Here is an 18,358-nt window from a genome sequence, read left to right as displayed (position 1 = left end):
CTATTATAGAGGAGGACCCGGTCTTCGTCGCCGGTGAAGACTTTGAGTAGATCGTCGCGTCTGCACCCAACTTACGTGTGGCGTTGGGCTATTAAGGATGTTTCCGCTACCGTGTAGTCTCGAGTGTTGTTTGCGGATTTTATTATCCGTATCCAGCACTCTCAGTGTGTTGTGGTTTCTTATCTTTTGGCTTTGGATCACTCAGCCTTTACGGAGGGATTTGTATCGAGACTTAATCATCTAATGTAATAAATGTGTGTACTAGTCATCCTGGAACTGGTAGTTGTATCACATTTAGTCCCTATGCAAACGGGGCGCTTCAGCTCTCTTGCTAGGATGAGAATTTCAATCATTTGGAGTAAGCATCTTGCTCTGCTGCATAGTATATCAGTACGTGCAAATATGTTGTCCGATTGTCCCTGAATAAATAATTGGAAAAGCTAGCTAGTTAAATGCATGGTCCACACCTTGATGTCGAAGAGTCGAGATACTACCTAGTTCATCAGGTTATTCTCGGACATATGCAGCCTTATACTACTCTCAAAAGATAGAATATTGACAAACATATACACCGATTAATGCCAAAATTAATTAAAAACTGAGAAATACAACTTGAATTAGGTGTGTCCGGATCGTGATATATATTATGTTTGAACCTGCATGCCTAGTTCTTGTCCTGGTTAAAGTAAATTGTTAGAGATAATCAATTTTCATCGACAAACCAAAATCTAAAATTATGACAGCTAGTAAGTTAGAGCACTTAGAAGCCCATGCCAGCAAGATTAGTGAGATATAATAACTGCTTAGGTTTGATAACGACAACAACATCATGGCTTCATATGTTCCGTTCCTACATACAAAAAAGGCTGAAACCAAATCAGAGATAAACAAAGTGATGTTTTACAAATTTTTAGAACATCACTGAATCATTTGCAACAATATTTGCGCATTAGTACACTTGACTCCCACTCAAGTTGAACACAAGTAAAGTCGCAAATATAAGCAGCTGAATAACCCAGTGATACAAATCGTATGACCAACGTTGACATAGCAGTGAGAATACATCGCTTGGGCTGGATACTTTAGGGTAGAATAAATATCTCTAAAATATGGTCTGGTAGATATGTCAGCTGCAGGTTGGCCAAAGTACACCATCACCATGGTTGGCACTGAGGCATCTGGATCAAAATTGAGTCAGCCGTTGGATTGCATCTAACCACCCCCTCACATGCACTGCAACTCAGACGTGGATGCACATTATATGCGGCTGCGATAAGCCATATATATAGTCACAAGTGATCTGGAACTACCATATTGGGTTTGCTGCATCCAAATCCCTGTAATATCTATGCATATATTTGAGTAGTTCCTTCCCCTCCTTGGTCTGTAGTTCCTTCTTCTCGAAGGGCTGTTGCACCTCAGTAAGCTTAGGGCAGTCAGATAGCTCGACATGCTGTATGGATGCAAGGCCCTGCAATCCTCCGATGGATGCCAACTCCCAGCAGCCACATAGTACCAGGCATGTGAGCGTGACGATCGAGTTCGACAGGATGCACTTGACCCAGCCACATCCACACAACTGCAGGAGGGTGAGAGAGGTGAGGTTCTCTAGGCAGGCTGGGAATGACCTGTCCAGCTCATTGCAACTCACTATACAGAGTCGTCGGAGTGAGGGGGGCAGAACCATTTCCCGTGGGCACTCCAGCTTGCGACAATGACATATTTTCAGGTCCTGTAGGCAAGCAAACCCCACAAAAGTATGAACCGGTATTGATACAAGATCCCCACACTCCTCAAGCGTTATCGACTTGATGGATGGCAGTATCTCTGGGGTCAAAAAGTGCTCAAGATTTGTCAGCGCCCAGCATCCGAAAACAGCTAAAGTAGTGAGGCGTGTAAAGGCCAAGGACACAATTCCATTGTTGCGACTGATGCTGCTGCTCGCATGCTGCGTCCCATTATTGCCATTGCCACCCGTTTGTGTTCCATCGGCAAAGCAGGGGATTGCTAAACTTTCCAAGGAAACACAGTAGGAAAGCTCCAGGCTTCTCAAAGTTGGAAGGTCTTCTGGCTTAAACCAGCTTGGAAGCCTATCACCACAAAAGGCATCGACTTTAAGGCATTCAATTCTTGAATGCGGACGCAAGCCTTGGAGCACTCCATTATCACTGCGTGTCAACCTTAATGATCCCTGTCGCCACTGCAGAACAAGTTCCTTGAGGTATTGCTTTCCAACAAGTCTAGCCTCAGCAGCCTCTTCCTCGCTCCAAACATTAGCAAGACATCTGATGCAAAGCGTTCCATTGAGTTGATTCATGAACTTCAGCTCATCAATCCCTCGCCCACTCTCTTCTGCAACTATGTACTCACTCAAGTTTCGTAGACAAGACAGGTTTCCAAGCCCTCTTACCCATGACAAGGCCTGAAAGGATTCTGCTGGCAGTGCTAGATGGCGCAAGTTGATTAGCTTTGTTACGCCCTGATGAATTCTTTGCAGCTTTGAATGACTGGCATCAAGAACTTGTAGGTTGTAAAGGCACCAGAATTTCTCGGGTAATTCTTGTACACTGCTACGAGATATATCAAGATAACGGAGACTATTCAGCTCACATATGCTTTCGGGTAGCTTTACCAGCTGGCAGCCTTTCAAGCTCAAAAATAGAATGTTAGAGAGCTGATTGAACCAGGTAATTTCAACATCAAATCTGATTCCAAACCTAAGTGAATGCAATTTATTCAAATGTTGAATATCTCCCATTCTGGTCAATGACTCGCCACCCACCTCAATCGACATGTGCCGAACTGTATTCTGCATTCTGCTCTTCTTGTTCTGGTTTCTTAAATCTTGCATCACCAAACATTCATCCATAGAAAAGGACACAGCCATATCATGGATCAGATCGTGCATTACGTACCTTGTTTTATTCGGGCATTTTGGATCGGTTTGGAAAAGAAATCTGTTTCTCAATTCATCAAAGTAAATAATCCCAGCATCTTCAGGACGCATGCTCCCCCCTGGCACAACAAAGCCCTCGGCCACCCAAATGTTAACTATCTCATCTCTTCCAAAGCTATAATCCTTGGGAAACATGGAGCAAAATATGAAACATCTCTTAACCTCTTCTGACAGATACAAATAGCTGAGTTGAAGGGCCGGTAATATCTCATTCTCTTCATGCCGCAGCTCCCATAGTTCACTCTTCTGGATAGTACTCCAGTGTTGCTCTGTCAGGCTCATATTCAACAAGCGCCCGAGTGTTTTTGCAGCCAAAGGAGACCCGCACAACCTAGTGCAAATGCTCTTACCAATATCTTCCAAGTGAGGATATGACTCTGGGTTATTTGTACCAAATGCACACTTTCTGAAGAAACCCCAAAATATATCAGTAGGCAATCCTTCAAGTTGGACAGGCTCACAGTTGCTTGTGGTAACACGAGTAGCAACCACTGGACATCTTGTCGTCACTAAGACCATACTGCCTTCAGGTCCGTACCTCAGAGGTGCATAAAATGCCTCCCAATATGCATTGGCATTCGGCCAAATGTCATCCAACACCAAAAGGAATTTTGGGCACATCTTCAGGCGCTCCTTCAATTCGACTTGCAGAGCATTTAGACTGCACGATGATGTGTCGAATTTCTTCCCAGGGATGGCTTCAATGATCTCCTTTGTTATCCTTCTCTTATCAAACAAGTCCGAGACACAGACCCACATCACCACACCAAAGTGGCGTTGCACCCTTGGATCATTGTAGATGAACTGAGCTAGGGTAGTCTTCCCCACACCGCCAATACCAACAATCGAAATGACAGAAACATTGTTGGTGCAGTTAGTAGTCTCAGCAAGTCCGGCCCTGCCGCTGTTTCCTTTCGGTTGCTTAGCTCTGGATGTGGAAGCGACACCGTTATTGCTTGCTGCTTCTCTCTTCCGGCGATTAGACCCACCACCTTCAGAGGTATTGCCCCCAGTGAGTTGCACTCCCAATAGTTTGATCACCTGATCCCGTTGGGCTTCGCGCCCAATCGTCACACCAAGCATCTCGATCAACACATCTCGTTCACCGTCACGACCAACAACTTCCGGAGCGCTAATGACCGAACTCGTCTCCGGCATGATCTGTGATGGCTCAAAGCTCATAAGACCCATAAGATTGAGCACCCCCTCGATCTCAGCCACAACCTTGTCGAGCTTATCTTGGATCTCCTTTATCCTTGCTTTGCCACGAAGGATCCAAATTTTGGCAAAATTCAGAGAGGAAGATAGGAGCTGACCTGCCCTGCTCCGGTCAGCGTCCTGTATGCTTTGCCTCAGCGCCTGGTCATCTAGCTCGCGGAGAAAGTCCTCTGCATCGTAGGTGGTGTCCTTGAGATGCGAGAGAAGCTTCGCCAGCTCCTTGTCCTTGAACATGCCCCACTCGACGCGACAGATGAGCTTGCGAGCCTTGGGCATGGTGGCTCGGAGGCGGTCCAGCTCGTTGGTCGTCTGGGTCTCTTCGAAGAAGTTGGTCCCGGCTGAGAGAATCCATTGTAGTTTCTCCATGGCCGTCGGCCGCCGTCCGTCCTCCACGGACAGCAGCTGAGCTGAGCTGAGCAGCACTCAGTGGAGGCCGGCAGCTAGTGACAGCCGGATCGGACGCCGGTGATGAACGGAATGGAGAGCGGCGGCTGGATCCGAGACCGACCGGGGTACGGGAGATGTGCGCTGTGGGGGCGATGGGAGCTGCACGAGAAGACGCCGGCCAGGACAAAGTGGTAGATCTATTTTCCAGAGCCGTTGAGCGCATTCGGCTCGCTCGGCTGGGCGAGTTTCTTGGATTCCATGCGGTGAGGTGAGGCGAAGTTTCCCTGACAAAACCTCTGCAACCATGGGGAATACTTTCGGGCAAAGCAAAGCATAAACCTGACTTAGTGGGCTCTTGGCTCGAGATCGAATACACCAAACTTTATCAATAGGCATCAAGAGGAGGGACCTTTTATCAATAGACCCATATCCGGGCTGCCAAAGCGGCAAGAGGTCTCTGGTGGCGGCGACCGAGCTGTGCTCTGCCGTAAGCGTGACCATTTCCATCATCTCCGTCCTCTCCTCATCAAAAGTTGGTTGGTTCTAGGCTTCTGTTTTAATTCATGGCAACTAACCATTAATCGCCACCATTCGTTCTCATGGCTTCACTGACCGATATCGCCGGAGGATTCTCGGCTTGGAGCGAGAATGAGCTGCCTACCATCCACTGATCTGAGCTGAGGTTGTCAGTTGCCAGCATCGTGTTGTTGGAGCCCAGCGTTCTGTCAAGCATGTTCTGCTCCAGGATTGTGCATACGAGTGCAGTGCGCGCGCGTAAAATTTTCTTTTGATTCCATTTGGCAATATATTTTTGTTTGGATTTGTCTAAATATAGGTAGAGTGATGGTATTTAAACAGGAGTTCATATAAGCAAAGGTAGTACGACTAAAATTTGGAAACAAAAGCTTGAGTCCATTTGCCTTCCTTGAGACCAAAGTCAGCTCCTGTAACCAGCACTGTAAACTTGGAAACAATAGATCCATTGTAAAATTGGACATTTTGCTAAACTGTTATTTTACCGTGATTTTATCTTTTCATAATATCAATTGTTCAGATCAAGATTTAATTTCTCATTTTTATACGAAAGCCAGGGGCGGGCCCAGGATTTAGGGTGTGGGTATTCAAAATATATTAAGGGTCTAAATTTTTTTTTTGGATGGCCTAAAGCCTTTATACTTTTGGCAAGTATTAAGTATAGCTGATTTGATTATAGTATAACATAGCAGTAGTTCAATGTTCAATCATATATAGAAAAAATTGATCAATATACCAAAGTAGAAATTATTTGACATGCTAAAGTGGCAATTGACAACATGTGAAATACAAAGAAGACATTTAATAGCACAATGAGAAGAAAGCTTATAAATTATAAGATAGTGTAGACCTTTTGTAGTGTGCTGCTGCTTCCTGGTGCCTGGCTGCCTGCTGCCTGCCGCCAAGGACTTCAAATCAGGAGTACCAAACTTCTTCCTCTTCATGTTTCAAGGCTGCAAGAATAAATCACAGAATCACTTCATTCAAATTGTACACCACTAATTTAGAGGATCGAAGATAATGACACAATGAAATTTGTGCTCAATTAGACCTTTTGTAGTGTGCTGCTGCTTCCTGGTGCCTGGCTGCCTGCTGCCTCGCTGAGTCGCTGGCTGCAGCCCGCAGCTTGCCGCTGCCCGCCGCAGGCCCGTGCCCCGTGGCGGCGTGGCCGCTGCCCGCCGGCCGCTGCCCTGCAGCGCGCTGACGCGCTGGGCGACGGCACGCCGCCGGGCGCCGGGCGCTCTGCGTCGCGCGCCCTGCCGCACAGCCACAGTGCCGCTGCCGGCCTGGCCCTGCCGGCTGCCGCCGCGCCCGGCGCCCTGCCTGCCGCTGTGCCGCAGTGCCGCTGCCGCCCTGGATCTGCGCCGCCGCCGCGCCCTGCCGCCCTGGACGCCGACCGCCGCTCTGGCCGCGCCTCAGCGCCTGGCCGCTGGCCTGCCGCCCTGCCTGCCCGCTCTAGCCGCCGCCGCCGCCGATCTAGGTCGAGCAGGAGGCTCAAGCGTGCCTGTCGGGCTGAGGGAGGAGGACCGAAGGGGACTGGGCCATTGGGGAGTGGGGAGTTGCTTTGGCCTTTCGAGGTTGGGCCTATTGGGCTGATCGTTTGGCCAATGGGCCTCGTTGAGACGGGGAGGGAGGCGACTGGGAAACGAGTTTTGGGCCAAAATACCCTAAACCAATGTATTTTGCTCTTATTTGCTATTTTACAATGTATACATAGCATATACATGTATATATATAAAATTTTTTGCTCAAAATAATGGGTATTCAATTGAATACCCTTGAATTGAGCTGGGCCCGCCCCTGACGAAAGCAAAGGTACTCGCTAAGTGCAGACCAGCAACAGGCCGTCGGAGGCAGCCCAGCTAGCCCATGGCGGCGCAATGGTCGGGGCCTGGCTTGGGCGCCAGCATACCTGTACAGCAAGTACCCGCGAACTCCTGCCTCCGCTGCCTGGAAAGAAGGCTATTGATCCCACTGGAGATACTGGGTTATTAGCTGCAAAACCTCCAAGAACTCCTGGCAAATACTGCCCAATATTTCTTGGGAAAGGACCTCCATGGTAGCTTGCTGCTGTGGGAGGCACGCTCTGGTAGCTTGGACCTGGAAATGGATTGATATTGAGTGGGTAATGACCATGGAAGCTTGGATGAATGTTTTGGGGTGGGTAGTTCATGGGATAATGGCGTGGCTGGAAATTTTGGCTCTACTGCTGCTGTTGTGTGTTTGCATCTTGTGGATCTGAACTAAAGAGTGAGGAGTTGAGAAAATTTGTGAGGCTTCCAGAAGAGGACTTGTCCATTTGAACGGCTGGTTTTTGTAATAGGATTGTGGTCAGTAGTGTTGTGTGGAGATGGTATGTGTCTATATATATGCAGTGTCTTTTGAAATCAGCGGTCGGCCGTGGTGACCGTTGGTGGTTGAGCCCAACGGCCATGTAATTGGATAATACTATTTTATTGACAGGAAAGAGTGGACATTGGTAACAGTACTGTCCCCAATGCTTGATTTTTGGAACTGGGCATCGGGTGCTGCAGTGGGAAAGCGATGCCCCACCACACTGCGGGTGCCCTTATGGACTTGCTTGCACCGATGCACGGACAGGAACTCAACTTGCTTACATGCACGGGAACTCGAATCCACGAAATCACCGCCAACTAATTAACGTGAGCTAATCACTCGCATTCCATTAATGTATTCGGTTAGGAGTCTGGAAGCCACGATCGGCTCGGCTCGGGCCATGCAGCCTGGGAAGCCCCCGATGGTAAAAGGCGTCGGTGATTAAACTGGCTCATGCAATATCCCGCTATAGCTCCATTTAGCCGGGCTATTAGCTCTTTTTTAGACTAGAAGCTAAATAGCTTAGCCCGCTATTTAAAACAATGATCGACACTAATTGGTGCAGTCGGTTGACAGCAGTCCCCGATGGTGGAATCTATTCACTTGGATTCGAGTCCTCGACTCGGTAAGAGTGCTCGTATTTTTCTAGGTTTATTCTAGGATTCAACTGACATTATTATTTTAGTGGTAGACAACGTACCCGTCGACCGTGAGACGCCTATGGTGACTTCGTCAATCTCGATGTTCTGCCGGTTCAGTCTTTCGAAGATGCTCATCATTAAAGTATCTAACATTTTATGCCTATGTTAGCAGTGACATTAGCTGAAAGGGACAGTTTTCCTTTCGGGTGCTCCTGCACATGTTGGGAGCCAACTATGCATGGGACACGTGCCAGTAAGGATGGAGAAGGTGCGCTCCCGCATACTCAGTTTACACATGCTAGCATATGATAGTGTGTTGCGCGATTGGTTTCTGCGCGACCAGTCGCGCATTATCTCGATAACGAGCAGAGGTACGGAACAAGTGTCTATTTCTTCTAAATCATTCTGCAGGCAGAGGTACTGGAGCAAGTCAGTAACCTTCTTCTTGGATTATTGTCAACAGTGCGGACTAACACGAGGAGTTACACGACTTGTCCTTCTTTCCATCATCCCGTAGGCTCTCGGATCACTCTGGCACAGGGATGAAAACCGTCAGAAACGATCGGTGAAAAGCTCCACCACTTTCATATTTTTTTCATCGGAAATGAAAACGATACGATATTTTTGAAAATGATGTCGGTATTCTGGTAATTTCAGAAACGAAAATATACAGTTGAGAACACATCGATAACGATCGAAACCCATCAAAACGATATTTCAAAAATGATAAACATATCAAATAATAGAGCATATCACTAACTATATGACATCTTATATGCAAATACTGAAGATTCGATTAAGACATTAAATCCAAATATCCAACCAATACATGACGATTAACGCATAGTTGCATACGGTGTACATGACATAGTTGCATACACGATCATTAATCAAATTCAAAGATAGACACAAGCAGTAAAAGAAATTGTCTTAGAACAAGTTGTCCAAACTGCCGCCGTAAATGACACAAGCAGTAGTGCGGTACATATCTAATTTATAATAAAAAAAGAAATTGATCTGCACAAGTAGTATCTTCTTCTATTCTTCTATCCCCTAAAGTACCGATTGTTCTTTGCTACGGACACCCAGCAAAAACATTCCCTGCAGACATAACAAAACTGGTTTACCCAACAAAGTGTACCAAGGAAAACAACTTCAAAATCAATGGCTCAAATGGCTTGCTACCTGGTTTCAACTCGATCCTACGGCTGATCTTCTTCGGATCTGCCAGCTTCAACGCGTTGAAGCCCCGCCCCACCAGTCCACCACCGCCCTCCGCACTCCCGCATCGGCGCGCAGCGCTCCGCCAGGGTTCGATTCCCACCACCTACAATTTTGCCGACAACTCCCGGCCTCTCGCTCCCCAACCCTAGCGCGCCTCGCGCCGGCCGCCGCCGCCGTCCCCGCCGCCCGTCGCCGCTGAAGGGGTGCTGCCGGTGCCTCAAGAAGGCATTTTTGTGCGATGGGCTGTTCGATTTCGACTCCAGGAAGCGGAGGCAGAAGGAAAGCACGTGAAGCACGATCCAGCTCCAGGGGAAGGTACGGCGGCGGCGGCCCATGCGGAGGTGCTCTCTTCTTTCCCCTTCCTCTCTCCCAAGTTTTCATCCGCCCTGTCTCAAGCTCTTAGACCCCCCCCCCCCCCCCCCCCGGCAAGCAACGGTGAGGCGGCGGTTGGATCTACATGAATTGACGCTTCCTCCTGTCACTCCGCCGTAAGATCCAATGTGCAGGTCGCTACCCTCTGCCTCCGATCTGCATTCTGTACAGCGATCCCTCTCCAATATGCATGGTCTTTCCTCCTTGCCTGCACCTGCTTGGTCAGCATTAGTCTACTCTCTGATGTTGTGCTTTTGCATAATTTGTGCATGATTTTAATACCCCTGGTACGGGACTGCAAGCCCTGTATTTCTTAGGTAGTTGTAGAGATTTCTCCTAATGCAGTCTCAAAACTCAATAATATATGCAAACTTATCTAATAAATTTTATCACCAATACTGTTCTTTTAATTATGCCACTTGCGGCATTTGAAACTCGAGTATTTGCATATTAATTAGAGAGAGAGAGATATCATATTCGGTTGTTTCAACCACTGTTTTTCTTGTATCGACTACAATGTTGAGCATTGCCGAAGGCTGTTCTTTCCCTCTTACACTGAAATTAGTAAAACGTCCTACCTCTGTATTTTTCTTAGAATTTAATTGATGTAGATAGTACTGATAGATATTAACTATTTGCTGCAGAGATTCTTGGCTTCTGCAATTTTATCTCACATTCTAATGAAGAGCAATCTTCATGGGCAGTTGCTGTGCAAGAGTATCTGTTGTGCAAGGCAAGTTAATTCTCTTGTGCTGGAGAACTGATAGCTTTGAACTATTTGGTGATCATTCCCAGTATTGCATGGCAGGTGGAAGTCTTTGGATCTTTGAGAAAATGGCTCTGTCTATCCACAAGTGATATCGATGTAAGCATTTACATTTCCTCATCTTCTCTAGATTTCTAGCTTGGCATTTCACTTGCATTCCATTGTGTTTAATTGCTGGAGCATAATACTTACTTTGTTAAACAATACTATTCTGCTCTATGCTACTATGGAAATTTGCTTGGCAGTTCACATGTGTTGTCTGTAACATGTCTTCTTTTACTACAATACATGGTACAGATCTGATCAACCACTAGCATGAGTTTCACTCTCGGCTTTCGCATAGACTAAAGAGATAGTAAATTTTAGTGATTGAAACATTCTTTTTTACAATTTATAAACTTATTTTCTGTGACCAGTATTGGTCATTAGACAGCCGCAGCCTGTAGTTTCATCACCTATTAGTTCTGGTCATACTACTGTGGCAACAGTCATTCCCATTGAAACTGAAGTTTTATGTTCAGGTCAGTCTTCTTTCTTACTTCCCATCTTTCTATCTAAGGACTACTTCACATAACAATGCAATTCTTCAGTAAACAGATGATATCTCAAAGACTGCAATGTGAAGCTCCAACGAAGTTCTGATAAAGGTAACCTTCTGTTCAGCAATCTCCTATGATAAAGGTAACCTTCTGTTCAGCAATCTCTTATGTATATAGTGCTTTCCGTCAAACTATGATTTGAGTGAAAATAATTTTTTTGCTCCCTTTCATAATTTGGTGTGTACCAAGAGATAATTCACACATTAATGGTTTTGACACACTGATTGCTTTTAAAACAAAGTGGTGCTAGAACATGTCTCAAGAAAAGAAATTGTACTGAAGTCAAGTGTATTGAGTATTAGAAAAGAAATTTCAAGTCATAGGGAGCAATGCCTGACTCATCTGTTCAACGTGAGAGTGCTATAGATCATATTATTGACGTCATCAAGGAGAAAATGCTTCACTGATCTATTGAATAGGAGACTGCTAGAATGATGACATCACAAAGTAAACTCTAAATTTCTGTGGGGAAGGGTGGGGGCATCAAGGCATCGCAAGTGGGAACCTGCAAGGTGCGTCAACTGTCGACAGTACTTTACTTTTAGTTATAATCATATTGCATCAGCAGCATCATGGATTATGTAAAATGAAGAGCAAGGACAGCTAACTCACAAGGTAATATTTGTTAATACTCCTATTAGTATTTTAATTTTTTTAATAATAGATGATGCTTGCCTTGTAAAAATTTGATGTGACTCTTAATTTTGAAGTGTGATGATAATTACTGCTCTGATAATCCTTTTTTTCGAAACAGCAAAAAGGGCAAACGAGTAGCTAATATTAAAGTGTTCTTGTAATCTCAATTTAATTATTCCATTGAATTGACCTTCTACACAAAATTTGCAACCTCTTTTAAGTGCACCAAGCAAAATTTAATCATTGATGCTCATGTAACTCCAATGCTCTTTTGTAGGACATGAGTTTGCTTGCAACAGCTGAACATGACCAACTTCGATAATTATGTGAACCATTTCATAACTTTGTAGTCTATTTGAAGATAGTGCCTCGTGAACTAATTGGTTGTCATTTTGTGCAACAGATATTTCATTATATTCTCTTTTTTTGTGAATTATTTCATTCTATGCTTGACTATGGAAACATATATTGTCTTTTGGTTGTTTTAATATGCATGGACAAAGTGTCACCTGTAGCGTTAGTACGGGCAAGCTACTTATCAATATAATAATTGTATGTTACATCTTTTGGTTGTTTCAATATTTCTTATTTTGGACTGTGGATCATGTGGTGTTTTTTTGTGCTTTTGAAATGCACCCGTAGCGTTAGCACGGGCACCCTTACTAGTACTTCTTAATAGTTATCATTATCAACCACATCTCCTGCCGGTGCCATTGCTGGCTGCCTGGCTCGCCGTCGCCTAGCGACCGTCTGCAATCCGAGCCGAGCGCGCCGAGCACCCAAGGCGAGCGTCTGTGCGCACACCGTCGTGCTTGGGCCGCTGCCGAGCCACGAGACGAGCGCCTGTCCACGGTCCGCCCAAGGCTCGAGCCGCGTCGCCACGGGAGGGGGGCAGCGGCGGATCATGGGAGAGCAGGAGGCCGGAGGGGGCTTGTCACAGGAGGGCGGGACTGCGGGAGGCCGACGCGTCGGCCGGAGGGGGGGCGGCAGATCACGGGAGGTTGGAGGGGCCGGCGGCGAGTCAAGAGAGGGTGGGATGCCGGAGGAGAGGAGCAGGGGGGAGGGGGGCGGGGGCGCCGGCTGGGGAGTGCGAGAGCGGCAGGAGGAAGACAGGCAGTAGGGGGCGGTGGGTCACAGCCCACGGGAGGAGAGGTCTAGTGAGTGGTGTTGGGTTGGGCCGACTGGGCCGCTAGTGACAGCTCCTCAAATTCGGTATTATCGGCGGTAAAATACCGGCTAAATACGGTAGTTGTCGAAAATGGTTAGAAGGGGCCGAAATCGTTTTCGTTTTCATTACCGGAAGAAAATACCGTTTTCGTTTTCATATTTTTAGTAACCGATTTCATTTCCATATAAACCAAAATCAGGTAAAATCTCAAAAATGATTCCCGGTAACAGAAAATTTCCGTTTTCCTTTTCATCCCTACTCCCTTGCCTTCTCTTCCGACTATGGCTGGGCATTCGGGTTACTCGAATATTTCGGGTCGGGTATTTCGGGTTTTGGGTATTTCGGGTTTCCAAAAATGATACCCGAAATTAGTTGGGGAAAAGAAAAACCCGAAAATTCGGGTACCCGAAAATTCGGGTTCGGGTTCGGGTTTACCCGAATTACCCGATTTTCTCACACTTCACATATGCAACACAGCAGAGAGGCGACGACGGCTCGGCGACGGTGCCCCGCGGCAGGAGACCGGCTCAGCCAGGGCGCCCCGCGGCGGCGGCTTGGCTAGGGACGCAGAGACCGGCCGGGGAGGGGTCGGCGGCGGCTCGGCCAGCGATGCGCCGACGTGGAGACCGGCGGGGGCGGGGGCGGGGTCGTCGGTGGCTCGGCCAGCGACGCGCCGACGCGGAGACCGGCGGGGGCGAGGATGCGCCGCAGCAGGGAGACCGGAAGTTCCGACTGTGAAGTCCTCCCCTAGCCTTCCAACCCGAAAGCTCCTCCCTCCTCAAAAATTGGTGGTGGAGATTGGGACCTCCAAGAGATACTCAATCCCCCTCCTAATAGAACAATAGGGGAAGTGTGGAAATTAGTTGCATAAGCTTAGGGTTAATTCACAAGATAAATTTGTTAAGTCTAATTAATTTATAATTAGCATATGTTTACTGTGGCATCACTTGGGCTAATCATTGATTAATTAGGATTAATAGATTCATCTCGTGAATTAGCCCGGAGGTTATAGAATTAGTTTTTTTATTAGTCTAAGTTTAATACTTCTAATTAGCATCTAAACATCCGATGACCCAAACGGGCTCTAATTACATGCAGATACAACCACTGCAGCTGAAAAGACGAGAATGACGCCCCTGCTAATCAATATGAGAATCACAACCAGACAACCTGCTGACTGGAAAACCATTCCAGTCGGGGCCAACCTACATCAGCTAGCTATCAGCATGTCTACAGGTCATGTTTGAAACAGGTAAGCAATGGACTTACGGACAGGCAGCTCGCTCAAGAAATGCAAACATCATGACGCATAGACTAAAAAAAAGTGCTGACAGGAGTCATGCAACAAACAAGGACAACTCTGACCCAAATGAAAAAGCATTGGTGAAAATCGGTGGAGTGAACCACCAGCTAGGCAACAATTAGGCGGCAAGCCAATTATATATATATATATATATATATATATATAATCTTCTCAAAGAGCAGCAGATAAAATCACAACATGCTAGCTAGTAGCATAATCGCATTGCAATTAACTAAGGTGCTCAAGGCAACATAGCAGTACCATAGTAGCATTGATATTAACTAACCAAGGTGCTCAAGGGTAACATAGCAGTACCTACAGCAGCATTGATATTAACCAAGGTTCTCAAGGGCAACATTATCAACCAAGATCCAGCAAAAGTACCAAACTACTACCGTAACACCCCAGGGCCCTCCAAGACACAGGAGACTCTTGTCAGTTCAGAAATCGCCGGAGTCATAAGGATCGCCCCCTGGGCCCTCCTTGCCACTTAGTCCATCACTGTCATCACTAGCCGTAGGCGGATCCTGTGGGCCATAGTCATCCTCAACATCTTCATCGTCAACCACAAAAGTGTCATCATCTTCAGTGTCTGAACCTGTCACATCAGTCATATCTGAACTTCCTTGTCCGGGGTAAATCCTAGGACGGTGGTGGTCTTCAAGTGTGAATGATCCACCGGTCACATCTTCAACAAGTTGCCATGCAAGTCTATCCCTGTTATAAAGCTGTGCAGTGTGCAAAACTGCAAACCAACCCATTCATGGTCAAACTCATAGCCTTCAAGCATCAAAGGTAAGCCCTATCCTCCAGCCTCTTGCAGTCTGACGGTTTCATAGTTACAGTATGGATCTGAAATGTACATATAGAGAAAAGGAAGTCAGTAAACTTATCTTCCTAACGGGCAAAGACAGCTATGCCTATTTGCTGTTAATGGTTGGTTACTTACGCAGTCAAACATAGTCCAATTACGGTCATAGCCAGATGCTGAGCAATAAAGACCAACGATACGCCAAGCAAAACTTTTGAGCTCTCTAGCAGACCCACCATAAGCACTCCACCAATCATCTAAATGTAAGGCATATTAACAATTTTATAAAAAGCTTGCAAGGAAAGATAACATTGAAGTTGCAAAAAGATATAAAGTTGTACCATTTCACATAAGCTAAAAAAGAACAGGAAATTTAAAATTGAATACAAATAGAAGTTTACATACATGGGCTCAGGGTTGGTAATTTCTTCCCAAAGCTAGTTTCAGTGCTATCATATTGATTAGCTTGGCCACTTACCTTGGTGATCAATTCATCATCATCAACAACCATTTTTTCAATCACATCATTAAACATCGACCGTAGACTGGAAGCATAAGCAGGATCATTTTCTTTAATGTCGAAAAATTTGTTTGGATTCAGGAATAATGCAGCCCCATATAGCTTTTGCTCCATTTGGTCTGACCAACGCAGCTCAACAATATCAATCACTTGCTTGAGTAGTCCTGGATTGCTCGCAAAAGAGTTGCTGATTTTCTTCTTAGCAAGATAGAGACCTGCGAAAACCTCTGGCATTGCTGGTCTCTCAGCCCCATAAACCATCCTCAGCAGAGCAAGAAGTGGTTCTGATGCTTTTATGCAATCTTCTACTCCATTCCAAAATGTGGTAGACAACACAATCTCACGCACATTCCTGCCTACCTGTGTGCTTGACAACTTAGACCTACTCCAATCCTCGTTAGTGAATAGACACTTCATTGCATCTCTATGCTTGTACATCCTTTCCAAAGTGAGAAACAATGTGCAATATCGAGTGGTTGCAGGTGCCACCGGATCCTTCACACCCATCTTCTCGCGCATTGCATAGAGAAATCTCGGATGCCTGTATATTAAAGTGGTGACATGCTTGGCCTGTTGAATACGCTTCTTGAACTGTTCCAACCTCCCAATGTCCTTCAACATAAGGTCCAAGCACTGGAAAGCGCAGGGGGTCCAAAACAGCGTAGGGATCCTATCCATTAGAATCTTGCATGCCTCCTTAAGGTTATGGCTGTTATCAGTGACAACATGAACAACTTTGTCCCTACCAATGCCCTGAATCCTTTCCTCTATCAAGCCTGCCAGCAAATCTGGATGATCCGATGCATAGGTAGCATCAGCGGATCAACAACAACAACAACATAGCCTTTTTTCCCAAGCAAGTTGGGGTAGCATCAGCGGATCCCAAGAAGAAAATCCCCTCCACGCTACCGACCATGAAACGGAGCAAGTGAAGGTTCCTCCTAGGATGGATCCAGGAATCCACCATGAGCGTGCAACCATGCCACTCCCACGCCTTCTCATGCTTCTGCCTCCGCTCAGCCACCCAGTTCATCTCCTTCTCAAAGAGAGGCCCATTCAACTCCTCCTAACTAGGAAACACATAGTTAGGTCCACACTGCCGAATGGCCTCCATTATAATATCAAAGTTCATATTGTCAATGACACTGGGAGGCAGGTCATTTTCTTGCAGGAACTTGGTCATAAGCTTGGTGAATTGGGCATGCAGTTTCTTTTTCTCCTCCGACAGCTCGGGCTGAACAAAACTAGGGGCGCGCCTCTCCCGAACAACCTCCTCGGGAGTCTTGCAAAACGTACCCAGCGTAGTTTGCTTCATCCGTGGCTGCTTCCTCTGGTAAGATGCTGCGCGAAAGTGGTGAAGTGAGGACATTTTTCCTTTCAGCTAGCTGCGCAAGAGATGAAATTTGGGTAAGCACTTGATAGCAATGAATCTTGAGTATAGATACGTGAATTCAGTTGGTACCAAGAATCCATCCATGAATAGATTAGTAGAGTAAATCGCGTGCACAGATAAACTAATTTAGTTGCTAAAATGTAGGGAGCAATCAGCTAGCTACTGATGCAGATCTCATTCTGTGTTGTCAGCAGCTGAATGTATAATAACCCCTGCCTATTCTTTGGTTTCTTTGGTTCCAGAAGGGGGAAAACCCTACTTCCCCTCCCTCCAAATGCCCTTACTTCTGCCACCCGTGTGGTGTGCATGACAGATGTACAGATGCAGTGCAGAATCAATTTCTTGTAGACGGATAAATGCAATGCACCTGCTTGCTAAAAATCCATGTAAAGGTTCAATCTTGCGCACACAAAAAACGAGTTTGACCGCTAAATAAATAAATAATCGACACGCAGAATCAATCCCGTGTCGCAACAACAAAAAAGAGTTTACTGGCTAAAACCATGGGATAAACCCGCTGGTTCCCCACGACGAATCGGCTCGAGCAAGCAAAATCGCTCGCTCCCTCGCGCGCTAGAGACAGAGAGGCGGGTGCGAACCTGGAGAAGCCGCCGGTTGCCGGGGGGGGGGGGGGGGGGGGGCGCCGACTGTTGGCCTGGGCGGCGGCGACTAGGGTTCGCAATCTTTGTGCGGATTGGAATGGGAAGGTGGAGGGGCGGTTGGAGTGACTGAGGGCGCGTTTAGTTCCAAGAACAAAAAAAATTTTAGTTGTGACATCAACAGTTTCACCAGATGTCAGGAGGATTTTTTTTTATACTAATTGAAAAACTAATTTTCGAATTTACCTGAAAACCGCGAGACGAATCTTTTGATGGCTTTGACCGCATTATTAACACAAGTGGGGGTTACTGTAGCACTTATAGCTAATCATGCACTAATTAGGCTCAAAAGATTCATCTCGCCGTGTACATTCAAACTGTGCAATTAGTTTTGTTGTTTAACTATATTTAGTACTCTATACACGTGTCCAAAGGAAAGCCACAAATTTCGAGGTGAAAATTTTTTGGAACTAAACGCGCCTGATTGATTGATATCCGGGGCATGGACTCGCGCAGTGGACTGGTGGAGTGAGGGCACAAAGTTCAGCATAGTTTTCATACCAGTAAATATAAGTTATGTAAAATTTTTAGCTTATATAGACTATAATAAATAAAAATAAATGGAGGGAGGAAAAAATCGGATCTCAATATAAGGGCGGTCTCAACACTCCAACTCAGCTGATTTCTATAGTAGTAAATATGGTACCACATAGGCAAAAAACTGATGTTGTCTGGAGAGTTAACGAAGAGAGAAAAAAATATGAAAAAACCATATCTATATAAAAACCAAGATAAAAGAAGAGATAGAGGAGAAAGGAGAGAGAATATATATGATTAGATAGCAATTTATTTTGAAAAAAAATATTTATTGAGGATGTAGTTTCTATGATAGTG

The 18,358-nt window shown here is 45.9% G+C and overlaps 2 protein-coding genes across 2 annotated transcripts; both read right to left on the bottom strand.

Moving 5' to 3' along the window:
* Window positions 1-884: 884 nt before the first annotated feature.
* On the bottom strand, window positions 885-5,015 carry LOC120683203 (disease resistance protein RGA2-like). Its single transcript, XM_039965231.1, has one exon. It carries the CDS (start codon window positions 4,538-4,540, stop codon window positions 1,307-1,309), a length of 3,234 nt encoding a protein of 1,077 aa, XP_039821165.1. The 5' UTR covers window positions 4,541-5,015; the 3' UTR covers window positions 885-1,306.
* Window positions 5,016-15,030: 10,015 nt separating this feature from the next.
* LOC120680918 lies at window positions 15,031-16,093 on the bottom strand. The gene is made up of 2 exons (XM_039962495.1): window positions 15,358-16,093; window positions 15,031-15,209 (listed from the first exon to the last, which is right to left on the bottom strand). Exons 1-2 carry the CDS (start codon window positions 16,091-16,093, stop codon window positions 15,031-15,033), a joined length of 915 nt encoding a protein of 304 aa, XP_039818429.1.
* Between the last annotated feature and the right edge of the window lie 2,265 nt (window positions 16,094-18,358).

The sequence above is a fragment of the Panicum virgatum genome, chromosome 7N, assembly GCF_016808335.1.
Source record: "Panicum virgatum strain AP13 chromosome 7N, P.virgatum_v5, whole genome shotgun sequence".
NCBI lineage: Eukaryota > Viridiplantae > Streptophyta > Magnoliopsida > Poales > Poaceae > Panicum > Panicum virgatum.
Note: the sequence above shows the minus strand (reverse complement) of the source record. Positions and strands in the feature narration are given on the sequence as shown.

Excerpts from the sequence above, each read along its gene's own strand:
- LOC120683203 (XM_039965231.1), bottom strand. The coding sequence starts at position 4,540 with ATGGAGAAACTACAATGGATTCTCTCAGCCGGGACCAACTTCTTCGAA.
- LOC120680918 (XM_039962495.1), bottom strand. The coding sequence starts at position 16,093 with ATGTTGAAGGACATTGGGAGGTTGGAACAGTTCAAGAAGCGTATTCAA. Across the intron at positions 15,210-15,357 it reads ATTACCAACCCTGAGCCCAT|ATGATTGGTGGAGTGCTTAT; the intron begins GTATGTAAACTT and ends CCTTACATTTAG.